The sequence below is a fragment of the Gymnoscopelus microlampas genome, assembly GCF_963454915.1.
Source record: "Gymnoscopelus microlampas genome assembly, chromosome: 8".
NCBI lineage: Eukaryota > Metazoa > Chordata > Actinopteri > Myctophiformes > Myctophidae > Gymnoscopelus > Gymnoscopelus microlampas.
The window spans coordinates 7,297,653-7,311,674 of NC_139945.1; the positions used below are offsets into that span (position 1 = coordinate 7,297,653).

A 14,022-nucleotide genomic window follows, 5' to 3' on the forward strand; every position below is an offset into this window, starting at 1 on the left:
TTGAGTAACCTCTGTCTGTAGTGGTGAAGCTCCCCGGTTCTCCTCAGTGGCTGGAGCAATTGCTCTGATTTTGCACACAGCCATTGACCATTACCATCTGAACTTAACTGTGAAGCCCGTTTTTCAATTTCATCAAATCTCAGCTTCTTATTAGCGTTTATGTGTCAAACAATGCAACAGACGTTGCCAGGTTTCGCGCGTGAAATAAGCAGCAAGGTCTATGAAAACAAGGCCAAAGGGGGGGTTGCCCATGGGGAGGGGTGACCGCGGGGGGTGCCGCGACGGGACCCGCGGGGGGGAGAAACCGCGTGACAGGATGTGCAATAACCCCAAGTTTGCAACTACTTTCGTCTGCGCCCTTCACCGGGTATGGTCTAGTGTGTAATAACTGTGTTTAACCCATTCAATCCCGTTTCATTCTAACTCAAATTTCTGCTTCTGGGGGGTCCCTGGAACAACATATTTTGATGGGGATCGGCGGCCATAAACATATAATTTCTGACAAAAAGTTTGAGCACCACTGATATAGCAACAATAGTTTTTCAGAAAAATGAAGACATTTGTTGAGACATTTGACAGTTAGAAATATTCAGTTTAAAAAAATATATACAGCATATAAGATTTGCACAAATCTTAAGAGATTTTTCAAAAACTTGCAGATCTACAAGCTCATAGCGCGGCACTCGGTGCCGCGCTATGAGCATGTATATCTGCTATTTTTTGAAAAGCCAAAGAAAATCTAAAATGACAGAGAAGAGTTCCCGGATTGAAAGGGTTAAAAACTTCACACATCTCCTGAAAATGTACTTTTCCAGCAAAGGGCTGGGGAAACGGCGTGAGCAGCGTGCATGATCCACTGACGTCTCTGCTTCAAGGTCACGAGGCGTTTCAAAGAGACGAGCCGGCCCTGATAAGACATGCCGAACACATTTTAGGAGACGGTGCCGGCGGGCGTTCTGCCGACTGCCGTATGCTCAGACATAATCGATGGGAGAAAGCAGCAGCTAAACTCAATGATTCTGCAGCTCTCTGCAGTAATTGCCTGTCTCTAATGCAGGGGTACTTTTTTTTTTTCAATGAAAAATCTTGGCAGTGGGCAAACGCGGCCAGAAATAATTCAGGCAGTGAATGAGTTAATAGGGACATTCTGGTCGTTCAGTTTCCTGCTGGAACAATTCATAATTACATATGGCGTGTGGTGAATTCTATACGCAAGAGATTTATGCTTTGTTTTTGGTCATTATACGACTTTTTGGACGCCATAGGTATCGGCAATTACTGTATGCAGCTGATGTGTTCTGATGTTCTTTTTTCTACATTTGAAACATTTTCAAATATACCAGATAATTGGTAGCGCGTCGTCAATTTGTGAGTTGGCCTTCTCACGGCACAACAGTGGTGCAGTCTCCAAACTTTGCACAAATATACAAAGAATAATCATGGGTTAAGAGGAGAGAGAGGGGGGGGGGGGGTGTGCTGCATTGCTTATTTATAACCTCCAATGTCTTCAGAAACTACATTTAATTTACTGTTTAAGTTTAAAACAAGTAATGTCTGGCCGACAGCTCGAGTTGGATTTAAGAACGTACAGTAGCAGTCCAAGAGCGTCTCCCTAATTAAGATCAGCCGTGAGTGGAAGAACACTAGCTATGGGAATCAAACGCGTGAATGGCGACGATCAGCGCTTGTAGAGCTGCTATTCTCACTCTTTCTGAAAGATTTCGTTCCATTGCCTGAAAAGTAAGGGGTTTCAGACAAAAAAAAATAAAGTAACAGATCTACAAGCTCAAAACGCGTTCTGTCTGTCTGTCTGTCTGTCTGTCTGTCTGTCTGTCTGTCTCTCTCCATAAAAGGCATTAGCTGTGCCAGTGAAAGAAGATACAGTGCTGGGGTGTCGGGGCACAACCATAACTCTCTCTCTCTCTCTTCCTCTATCACTATATCTCTCTCTCTGTCTGTATGTATCTCTTTCTCTTTCTGTATCTCTCTTCCTCTCTCACCGATTCTCTATCGCTCTGTCTCACACACACACACACACACACACACACACACACACACACACACACACACACACACACACACACACACACTCTGGTTGACCCGTGGTGCAGATGTAAACACACTACAAGACATTTGTTTCCAATTAGTCTGCTCTGGGATGTCAGCGAGGGGGGAAAGTCCAACAAACAAATTCCTCTTTAAAAGCAAAAGATAACAGAAACACCATGTTTGGGCCCGCCTGGCCTCCACCTGGTGTGTGTGTGTGTGTGTGTGTGTGTGTGTGTGTGTGTGTGTGTGTGTGTGTGTGCGCGCATTATTATTTTTTACTTTACTTGAGTATTTCTGAGTATATAGTCTGTCGGGTGGAAACCTCATGTGACCAAAACTAACTTTTCAGGACTTAAATTCCAAAGTAGCAGATCTACAAGATCAAAACGCATCGCTTCTCGCTGCGTTTCGAGCTGCGTTTCGAGCTTGCGGATCAGCTACTTTCAATACTTTTGTGTGACGCTGTAGTATGATCAAGTAGGGCATTGATTTACAAAAATAAATGAAGTTTTAATATGGCGATAAGCGGTTTCTGCCCGACAGCGACGATAATACTGTACACTGTATTTCTGTCAGTCATGGGTCCTACCTGTTGTGTATGCACTGCTACCGGCTGCATCTGTCTGGCAGCTCTGGCCTCCTTGGCTTTTCTAGCCGCCTCCAACTGGGACTTCAGCTTCTCCACCATAGCCTGAAATGCACACGCACACGCGCACACACACACACACACACACACACACACACACACACACACACACACACACACACACGATGTGTCAATTCAAAGGAGCTTCGTTGGCATGAGAAAACAAATAAAAACTAAGAAATCTATGTACAATTAAAGGGTACAGTGATGGTTAAACAGAGCTGCGTGGGTGTGTGTGTGTGTGTGTGTGCGTGTCTGTGCGTGCGTGCCACATGAGAGACAGTCCTTTTACAACCTCTATAAAAGCTCCCAGTAGTACAGTTGGCATCGACTCATAAGTGGGACACATACTGTAGCAGATGATCAATGGATCAAAAGTTAAAACTAATGGATCTCTTTGATGTGAGCTCTGGACCCATCCTGAGAGACTTCCTGATAAACCCTTATGGTATTTAAACTTAACACATTGTGTGCCAGAGGTTTATTAAAATAGGGTACATCTAGTGCCAGCATATCTTCCATCCACTTACGCTGATATGTTTCGTGCTGTAGAAGCCCCGGCGCGGACGTGAATGTACACAAAACGTGCGTGCGAGGCGGCGGAGGGTCCCGACTAACGCCTGGAACAATAATATTTCTCCATTGCAGAGTGATCGCCGATCGAAAACGGGCTCATTTCCACCACGTTAAAAAGAAATAGGAGTTATTAAGCTTTTAGTCAAGGAGTTAACATTGGAGCGGACGAACGGAAGCATTTTTTACATGGATCCACATCCGGCCTCTCCTTCTTAGAGAGACTCCTCGGATGATCCCAAAGTTTCGTTAGAGCGCCCCACGTGGGAAAAATATATTTTTAAAAAATGGGCCAAAAACGGTCCGGACCGTTTATGGCACATAACGCACAGCTTCTCAAAAACGGTCCGGACCCACACAATGTGTTAAAAGAAGCAGCCGTCATGATGAGAAGGTTCCACTTGTCTTCAAATGGAGGCGTTTGGACGGAGTTGTTTGGATGTATGAATGAAAAGTAGTGAGTAGGTTTCCATTAAACTGTAGGAAAACTGCTGCTGAAATAGACAATCTACATCAGTGTTTCTAAACAGGGACGGTACAACCCCCAACGGTGGCATTCAGAGAACATTGGGGGGGGGGGGGCCTTGATATTGGATGAGGGGGCGGTTTTATTGATTGAATACTTTGTTGGCATTGGGTTTAAAAACACGGCAAATGGATGATACAAAAAGGCAGGGGGCTTGTTTCCATTGTGGTCCATTAAACATTCAACACTCGAACAACAGGACACAACAAAAATATACATTTTAAATTCATGGCAGTGACATAAGAGGAGGGCCGCCCGGGATACGGCACATGGAGGATGTCACTCACAGCTGTTTACCACCCTGGGGGAGGGCCAGCCAGGGAACTGAGTTTATCACTCTGCCCTCAGGTTCATAACAGGCGACATGTAATAAGGTTGGTTGGCCCTCCCTTGCGACTAGGAGAGATCAGCATTGTTTTTTTTTATTTTTTATACAGTTTTAATTGAGAACTTACCCTCTTATTTAAATGATCTTTTGCAGTAGAAAACTAGTGTCTATCCTCCCTGTACACGTATGACTGCACACACGACTCCAACACCATCATAAAGTACGCGGACAACACAACAGTGATATAGTCTGACTATAGAGATAAGATCAAGGAGCTGATCGTGGACTTCAGGAGGCCATGGAGAGATCATGTACCCATCCTCATGGGTACATGTATAAAAGGTTTTAACTGAAAATTCCACTCCAGTGATCCATTGCAGGTGTTTTTCTCTCACATTTCTAAAGCCTTTTCAACTGCAATGTCAAAAGTAATCTTTGCCTGTGGGTGTCACTGCGGGGAGGACAGGAGGTGGGATTAAGTGACTATGACATCAAAGTCAAGGGGCCAATCCCAGATTACTTTTCAGCCTAATTATCCCAAAAGAAACAGACCACAGAAAATCCACTGAATGTTCAAAGTTCCGTTTTTTGGGGTGTAATTGAGGTCATAAAACACCCCAAAAAACATTAAATGTCATAGAACCTTTAATCATAATTGTAATGTTTGACAATCGTGACAGCCGCAATGGCCCTTGAGAAGGCACGTACCGTGTTCCCCATGATCTCTGCTTTCACCAGCTTGGCTCCTAGTTTGTTCATCTCTTCATCTGTCAGCAACGGAAGCTCCTCTTCCTCACTCTCACTGCTACAGATACCGACAGACAGACAGACAGACAGACAGACAGACAGACAGACAGACAGACAGACAGACAGACAGACAGACAGACAGACAGACAGACAGACCGACAGGCAGACTGTTAAGATGAACTAGTTGTAGGATTGTAGATGGGAGTCCAGCTTCACAGATTAGTCTAAAGTAAAGCAGTGGTTCTGCAACTTTTTCATGTCAAGGACCCCCAAATTGATATGTATTAGGCCGCAGATCCCCATCTGAAAAGGTTTTGTGCCAGGGACCCCCAGAAGAGAAGATTTACGTTTAAACATTTATATATATATACACACACACACACACACATATTACATAAAAAAACATTTTCAATATTTTTCAAAGATTTTCTAAAATAGCTAAAAAATGCTCGCAGCGTGGCACGAAGTGACACACTGTGAGCTTGCAGATCTGCTATTTTATGTAGCCTGACATCGTGTCGCTGGTTCGAGTCCCGATCCCTACAGCCTTTGCACTCCCCATCTCTCTCTCCATTTCCTGTCAGACTACTGTCCTATCAATAACGGCATAAAAGCCCAAAAATACATCTTTAAAAACATTAATCTTCATAGCCAACATATAAATGAATTAAGTGGTTAAAATGATAGTGATTCTATATTAACTAGTACTTTAGCTGGGGACTGCCTGGAGAGGGCCTAAACAAAACCTGGGGGACTCCGGTCAACTAAGTATGTAGGGTTTAAATGTGCAGTAAGTGATATAGTTTTGTTGAAATAAGTGTTAAATAGCTCTATATTCTGCTAGTAATCATTGCTATGGTGTTTGTTCAATAACAGGGGTTTCCATGTCATTCAAGCTCTATAGTAAACAGAAAATAGATTGTACCAATTGTATCCGATCAGAAGAGAGAACTCATACAGGATACAACATTAAACAAGTGAAATTGAAAGTGATGACACAAAGAAATTAGCAGACAAGATTGGAACTGGAACACCATAAAATTGAAGCTGATGAATGGGTACTCTCTTGATTTAGATGAAATTGGCAACCCAGAATATATAGCCAACCCACCTGAAAATGTATTTTCTATTTATTAAAGAGCTGGAGAGACAGAGAGGCCGTTATTATACAAACACTCTATAGCAATAATTAATATCTGAATATAGAGCTTTAACTTATTCGCACACACAACAAAGATGTATTTTAAGTGGTCAATTCTCTGACTGGATTTATGTTGCAGGTGCAATAAGTGCTATATTTTTTGCTAAAATTAGTTTTTTCCAGTGAAAGCGGTCTCCCCCTTCTTTCCTGAAAAATCCATTTTCAGGTTGTTATATCAATTTCTTCCAATCAGGAAAGAGAACTCCTACAGGATACAGAATAAACAAGTGAAATTGGAAGTGATGACACAATTGGAACTGGAACGCAAGCTGATATATTATCTCTGTGGGGTTATTTTTCCTGATTGGATGCAATTTAGAACTTGCCTGATAATATATTTTCTCCAGCCTGAAAATATGTTTTCTGTTTACTAAAGACCTGGAGAGACAGGGAGAGCCTTATTACTGAACTAAGACCCTATAGTATACTAATGGTTACCATCAGAATATAGAGCTTTAACTTTTTTAACAATACACTTTTAGTTTTAACTAAAAATATCACTTACAGCACCTTTAAATGTAAAATATAGGACTACAGGTAATAAATGGGTTAACTGCCAATTAGAAATTGCTACAGAGAGCAGAACACTATTCTTCATAACGTTGCTGTCAGGCAGAAACCTCATATGTCCATATTTCAACTTTGTATGTTTTGTTTTCTAAATGAATGCCCTACTCCTACTGTGTCATACAAGAGACGAGTGGCGCACACAAGTAGCGAAAATAGCAGATCAACAAGCTCACAATGCATTGTGATGCGTGTCGTGAGCTTGTTTTGCTTTTTCTTCAATGAAAGTTAAGGAAGTTAAGTGTGTCTGTGGTCTTTTTAAAATAGTGACCCAATGAAAAGTATTAAAAATAGCTTATGACTAAATAATAACTACATTGGATCCATTGGAACAGAAGTTATGTTTTTCCATTTCCATAAGAGTAAAGGTCCTTACACACTGGGGGGGCGATTTTTTCATGCGAATAATACATTTTAAATACCTTATAAAGTCAATGCAAGCTTCCACTTCAGTTTCGGAGCGAAAAAGCGTCTTTTGTTTATTCGGACAGAGTCCGAATTTCTTTCACTTCTTTTCCTTAGTGCTCAATTCCCTTTACTTATTTTTTTCATTACCTGGAAATGATTCTATCCCTGATATATTCATGGGCCAGCTTCATCTCAAATTACCTGCATCTCTGGTCCCCAAAAAGATCTTTAGTCTCCAGTGGTGGAAAGTAACTAAGTACATTTCGTTGCTGTCGGGCATAAACCTCCTAACTCCATATTTTAACTTTTAGTTGTTTTTTTTTGTAAATCAATGCCCTACTTAAATCATACTACAGCGTCACACAAAAGTATCAAAAGTAGCAGATCTACAAGCTCAAAACGTGGCGCGAAGCGACACGTTTTGAGCTTGTAGATCTGCTACTTTTGATAGTTTTGAATTTTAATCCTGAAAAGTAACATTTTTGGACGTACGAGGTTTCCACCCGACAGAGACGATTTACTGTACTCTACTTACTTGAGTATATGCATTTTTACTTGAGTATGTCCATTTTTACTTGAGTATGTCATTTTTACTTGAGTATGTCCTTTTTTTACTTGAGTGTGTCTATTTTTCAATACTTTATACTTCTACTGCACTACCTATCAAAACACAAATTGGTGTACTTTTTACTCCAATACTGTTTGAAAATCTTAGTTACAAGTTACTTTGTAGATACATTTATTACAAAATGTACATTAAACACATTTGCCCTATTCAATCTACAATCTACAAGTACACAACGCATCGTGATGGGACGTGTTGTGAATCAGCTATTTTCAAAAGATTTCGACAAAATTAGAAACCTTTGGTAAACACAAATAAATGAGTACTTTTACTTTTGGTACTTTAAGCATCATTTTGTAGTAAAGCAACATTTTATACAGGACTTGTACTTGTAACAGGCTATTATATTATGGTATTGCTACTTTTACTTAAATACTTTTACTTAAATAAAAAGAAATGGGAGTGCTTCTTCCACCACAGGTACAGTCTCACAGGGGGAGGTACTGTATGAGAAGTAAATGACAGGTTAGTAAGCACTGTTCTAGAGTATTACACCTCTGATGGCCTCCAATGGTGTTTGCCATGAGACAGCAGTACTCTCATTCCATGCTGCTGGCCGGGTGCTTTCAGATGGCCGTCTAGCTAAACAACTTAGCCTAATGATGCATAACGCAGGAGAGAAGAGGCTCAATGCAGTAAAGCATCAGCGACATCGCGGCTTGGACTGCTGCCCTGCCTGTCGCATACAGTAAGAAATGCTTTGGATGTAGAAGAATCCCTTTGAAAAAACATATTGTGAACTGCTGTTCCAGACCAGTGGTTCTCAAGACTTTTCAGGCCGCGATCCCCCCCCCAAAATAATCATATTTGAAGTGGGGACCCCCCCACCCAGACACGCACTAACAATTAAAAAAACAAACAATGAAGCTTGCAAAATCATTTTTTTAAAGAACTGTAAACCTGTGATGTGACAATAAAGATGATTATATTACTGGGTGTCCTTGAAAAAAAAAAAAAAAGGATCGGGAATCACGGTCCAGAGGCTGTTACAGTATACATTCATGATGAGTGCACTCTCTGCTTCTTTTACACTGAGCTGTGTTGCTCCTGGAATATCCCCCAGGATAAACATCATGACATGTAGCTGATGATACGGAAAACACGACGATGATACAGCACTCTTAGTAGGGTCATTTTTGGCACTTACGTGACCGTGGAGAGCAAAGGTCCGTTTCTCAATGGATTTGTCATCTAGGAGGGTTCTTAAACAAATGTAGGCGGGGTGTATTTTTAAAAGGGGCGGGGAAACTTTGTGAGAGACCAAAATCCAAAATGGCTGCCGTGGAAATTAACTTTTTAATGGTTTGACCTACAATGATGCACAATACATGTTTTCAGGGCTTATTTTGGTCACGGAATACATATTTAGTGTTTAAATAATGATCTGACCTATTGTTGACCTTCATATGCAAGATGGCTGCCAATTATGAGCTCCAAACGTTTTTTTTTCTTCCAAAATCGTCACAGAGCCTTTTATTAGGCTCTAATGAAAGCTCTGCTCATGATGAGTTGAATAATACAGTAAGTACTAATACAGTAAGTACACAGAAGTAATCTATGAGGTCAATAAAGTCAATGTTTGTGTGTAAACAACAGTTGCTGATTTGCGGTTTCCCATTAAACAGGGTAGGCTACTGAGAATATGGTGTCCAGTTCATCCCATCACATTTTCATAATTAACCAAAAATAATTTTGCACTATAGCCTAACATAAAATAGTATTCTGTATGCAAAGCTAGAAAGGTTAGTTGCTTGAGCTGAATTTAAAGGTCAACTCAGGGGTAGTAGGGTCGGTAGACCAAGCACTACAAAGAAAGCACTACAAATGGGGCGTGCGGTGCATCCTGCTCTGGAGAGAGGTTCTTATCCTAAATCAACTGTCAAAAGATTCTTGAGCACAAAAAACTATCAGAAGACATGACTGATTGAAACTCAAGAGGCTCTACAGACAGCTTACTGTGATCTTGAGAACATGAAGAAAATGATCAGAGAGAATGAACAGAGTTTATGAGAAGCCTGGCACAGACATGGGGGACTTTTGGCTCTCATTCTTGGAGTTGTCTGACCCACTTGTACAATGTCTTGATGCATGTCATGCAAGAAATGGCTCTGATACCTATCATCAACCTACAACATGCTGCCAGGATTGATGGCATATAACAACCATAACTATAGGAGGTGGTTGCCAGACTACTGGGCAATGCTCTCTTCACTGTCAGATGAGCAAAATGAGATCTTCAACGATCACTTTACCCATCCCGCTTCCTAGCCTCTCGGTCCTCAGGTGTGGGGGTGGCAAGCTGCCATAACAGACCCACGTCTTGTCTACAAGGCTCACGTGGTTCTTTGGTTCCTCAGAAACTGGTTCTAGGGTGAAAATCTCTTTCACAGTCTTGCGCATTGACCCATCCACATTGAAGAGTGAAAGGCACTCCTTTTAGATATCCCAGACTATTAGAATGTTATGGAAGATGCTTGTGAACATATTTGCTAGTTTGACCACTTCAAATGCCCTTAAAAAAAGACATCCGAAAATAGCCTGTCTACAAGCTGTCTATGCGTCGCTTGTAGATCGGCTATTTTCACAACGCAACATGCACCGAGTGCCGCGCTATGAGCTTGTAGATCTGCTATTTTGTGCAAATCTTTGAATATATTTTTATAGTGAACATTTGTTAAGTCACACCTTTGCTTCTGGGGGGCCCCGGAACAAAATATTTTTACAAACGCTCGCTTTAAAAAATACATATTCAAAGATGTGCACAAGATTTTTCAAAAATAGCAGATCAAAAAGCTCATGGCGCGGCACTCGGTGCCGCGCCATGAGCTTGTAGATCTGCTATTTTTGAATAGCCCAAAGAAATCTAAAATGACAGAGATGCATTCCCGGATTGAATGGATGAATCCATGAGAACTAAATATATCTCCTCAGAGTACGGAGCAGAAATGAGTGAAGGGCTCAAGGTTCAGTCTCCTGTGGGACTTTGGTGAGGGGAGTTCTGGGGGTCTCTGGTGAGTCAGAGTGGATAAGCATTAAAAACTCTCCTGACAGGTTCCTGGAAACACATCAAGCACCAACGAGGCCTGTAAGGTTGTGAGAACCTCTCTGGATCTTATTAGTGATGATTACGCTGAAAATAAATCCGATACATTCCTACCTTGTAGATTGGCTATTTTCCCCCGTGCGACACACGTTATACGATGGAGTATAACACTTGCTGTTTTGTGTTTCTTTGTGAATTAATGCCCTACTTGATCATACTACAGCGTCACACAAAAGCATCAAAAGTAGCAGAACGGAATGGAGCCCCCTCAAGTAACCCAGAAGGTCCCTGAACCTTACTTTGACAACCACTAAAATAATATATATTCTCGGTCGTCAAACATTTTCATGTGAAGGATCGCGATATCTCTGGTTCTGTGCAAAATATAAAATAATAATAATAATAAATGTATGTACTGATGCCATCAGGGATCTCCATATGGGCGTAAAAGGGGCAAGGAGGACTGACAAGATACTATAGTGCGTACCAAAAAATCCTGAAGGGGGCGTCAACAAGTGTCATTTGGAGCGGCGGACATCTTGGGGGGGTATAAACAGGTTGACTTCACATTGACCCCCACCAGTATGTCTGCAGCTACTATGCCACGCCCCCCCCCCCCCTCTACAAGGTCACAACGTGTCACATATCAGGTTGTAGACTAGAGCAGTGGTTCTCAAACTCTTTCATGTCAAGGACCCCCAAATTGACACTTATTAGCCCGCGGACCCCCATTTGAACAGATATGCCAGGGACCCCCATAAGAGAAGATTTTTACGGCTCTAGCAGTGATTCTCAATCATTGTAATTTAAGGACCCCCCCAGTTTGACATGCATTAGAGGCTACAGACCCCCATTTAATGGTATTTCTATCTCTGGGACCCCAATTTATATTGTAAAATCAATGTTAATTTAACTCTGAGAGTGTACAAATGGAAGCAAATGGACCCATTTGGTTCCATTTGTACACTCTCAGAGTTACAGACCCATAAGGGTCCATTTAGTTCCTATCCATCATTTAGCTGGGGACCCCTGGAACCCCCTCAAGTACCCCTGGGGGTCCCCGGACCCCACTTTGAGAACCAATGGACTAGAGGGTTTAAGTGGTTAAACTGATCTTAATTTTGCCGGGGACCCCTTGGAACTCCCTCACAGACCCCTGAGGGTTGCTGGACCCCACTTTGAGAACCTCTGTGTCAGACACTCATATGACCCTGACCTTGATGATGATGGTGATGTCACTGCAGCCTGTTGGGGTGCAGCTGGAGGAGGAGGAGGTACCCCAGCATGCCTCTGTCCTCTCTCCTGCTCCGGTTCCTCTGAAGGGTCAGCCTGAGGAGGAGGAGGAGGGGGACCACTGCTCTTCTTCCAGGCTGGAACCCTGCTGGCGCCCCGGCGGTCCGAAGCCACCGCCTCCTCCTCGTCATCGTCCGAACCGGGCTTCTGGAAAGCCGTGGAAGGCCGAGTCGACGCCACGGATGGGAGAGACTGTGGACCTGCCAACAGCAAAACAGCAAATAATGGAATTCCTTCAGATTAACTATTTCAAACTCTATTTCAAACTCAGGTACATGTCACAAGACAAACACTTCCTTTTAACCCATTAAGACCTGGAACTGTGTTATTTTTAGATTTGAGCTAAAAAGCATTATTTTACACTTTTGGCTATTTTTGAAAATTCGTGAAAATGTGTGCAAATCTTTGAATATATATATTTTTAAAGCGAACATTTTTAACTCAAATCTTTGCTTCTGGGGGGTCCCTGGAACAAAATATTTTGATGGGGGTCTGCGTCCAAATACATATCATTTTGGGGGTCCTTGACATGAAAAAGATTGAACACCACTGATATAGAAACATACGTTTTTCAGAAAACTGTTGGGATTTAGGAGACATGTAGAATCGACTTCAGGTCTCAATGGGTTAATGTAGGAGAGAAGTTACAGGAGGTACTGGCAAGTGGGGTACGGGGACCCCCAGGGGTCCTTGGGGGGGTTCCAGGGGGTTCCCAGCAAAATGTGTTAATATAGCGTCACAATAGTTTTAACCACTTTAACCTTTTATACTTTGGCTATTCAAAAATAGCAGATACATAAGCTCATAGCGCGGCATTTGAAAAAAAAATCTTTAACATTTTTGCAAACCTTTATATATATATATATTTTTAAAGCGAACATTTGTAACTCAAATCTTTGCTTTTGGGGGTCCCTGGAACAATAATGTTTGAGATGGGGGTCCGCGACCAAATACATATCATTTTGGGGGTCCTTGACATGAAAAAGTATGAGAACCACTGCCTCAAACCACCGGTGCTCATGGAAGGTAATGATATTCATGACTATTTTGAATGTGTTTCTCATGTTAAGTAGGAGTCTGTCTGTCTGTCTGTCTGTGTGTTGGACAGACAGGCAGACATACCGCTGGATTTGCTCAGCGCCAAATGTCTTGTGCACACTGCCAACTTCTTTTTTTTTTAACTTATACTTTTTGAAATACTTTAATTTTACACTTTAATTTCAGAACGGAAGTCCACCCACCTGCATCATCATCTTCTTCTGAGGGCTTCAGAAAGCGGCCTTTCAGAGAACCACGAGAGGGGAGGGGAGCTTGGCCACGGCCCTGCCCGACGGAAGGGCTCTCTCTGCGGGCATGATGCCGCTCCTCACCCCTGTCTGGAGCTCTGGCTCTTCCTCCATCCCTCTCCCTGTCTCCGTCTCTATCTCTATGCCTGTCTCTCTCTCTGTCTCTATTCCTGTCTCTATCTCTAGCTCTGTCTCTCTCTCCAAATCTCTCTTCATCTCTGTCTCTTGCTCCCTCTCTCTCTGTATCCCTTTCTCCATCTCTCTCTCTGTCTCCGCCTCTCTCTCTGTCCCTTTCTCTATTCTGATCTCTTCCTCTGCCTCTGTCCCTTTCTCGGTCTCCATCTCGGCCTCTCTCCTGTTCCCTCTCTCGATACCTCTCGTCCTCCCTTCCGTCGCCGTGTCTGTCTCTGGGCGACACGTTGCGGTCTCTCTCGTTTCTACTCCACCCGTCTCTGTCCGCTGACCCCTGTCCCTCTCTCCTCTCCCCTCCTCCTCCTCCTCTCTCCCCGTCTCTCTCCGTCTCTCCTCCTCTCCTCCACCCTCCTCTTCCTCCTCTCCATGCCGGCCCATGATCCCTCTGTCCTCTCTCTCTTCTCTGTCCGTACGCCTTCTCCTCGGCCAGGGCCAGTCGCTTCTGGAACTGCTCCATGGACTGCGGAGGAGAAACGCACAGCGTTAATGTCCTCCCGGTGGAGGATCCTCACTGGCAGGTGAGCCAGTTGAGTAGGAT

At 42.8% G+C, this 14,022-nt stretch overlaps 1 protein-coding gene across 2 annotated transcripts in view; it reads right to left on the reverse strand.

Moving 5' to 3' along the window:
- The window catches only part of cwf19l2 (CWF19 like cell cycle control factor 2), a 68,299-nt gene that overhangs the window by 29,260 nt on the left and 25,017 nt on the right, over positions 1 to 14,022 (reverse strand). Inside the window, exons 8-11 of one of the 2 annotated variants that reach the window (XM_084064086.1) lie at positions 13,248 to 13,944; positions 11,930 to 12,206; positions 4,831 to 4,924; positions 2,639 to 2,740 (exon numbers count right to left, since the gene is read on the reverse strand). In XM_084064086.1, the coding sequence (XP_083920212.1) occupies positions 2,639 to 2,740; positions 4,831 to 4,924; positions 11,930 to 12,206; positions 13,248 to 13,944 (1,170 nt within the window). Of the gene's footprint in view, positions 1 to 2,638; positions 2,741 to 4,830; positions 4,928 to 11,929; positions 12,207 to 13,247; positions 13,945 to 14,022 lie in introns of both variants that reach the window. The other variant, XM_084064085.1, reaches the window with a different exon arrangement.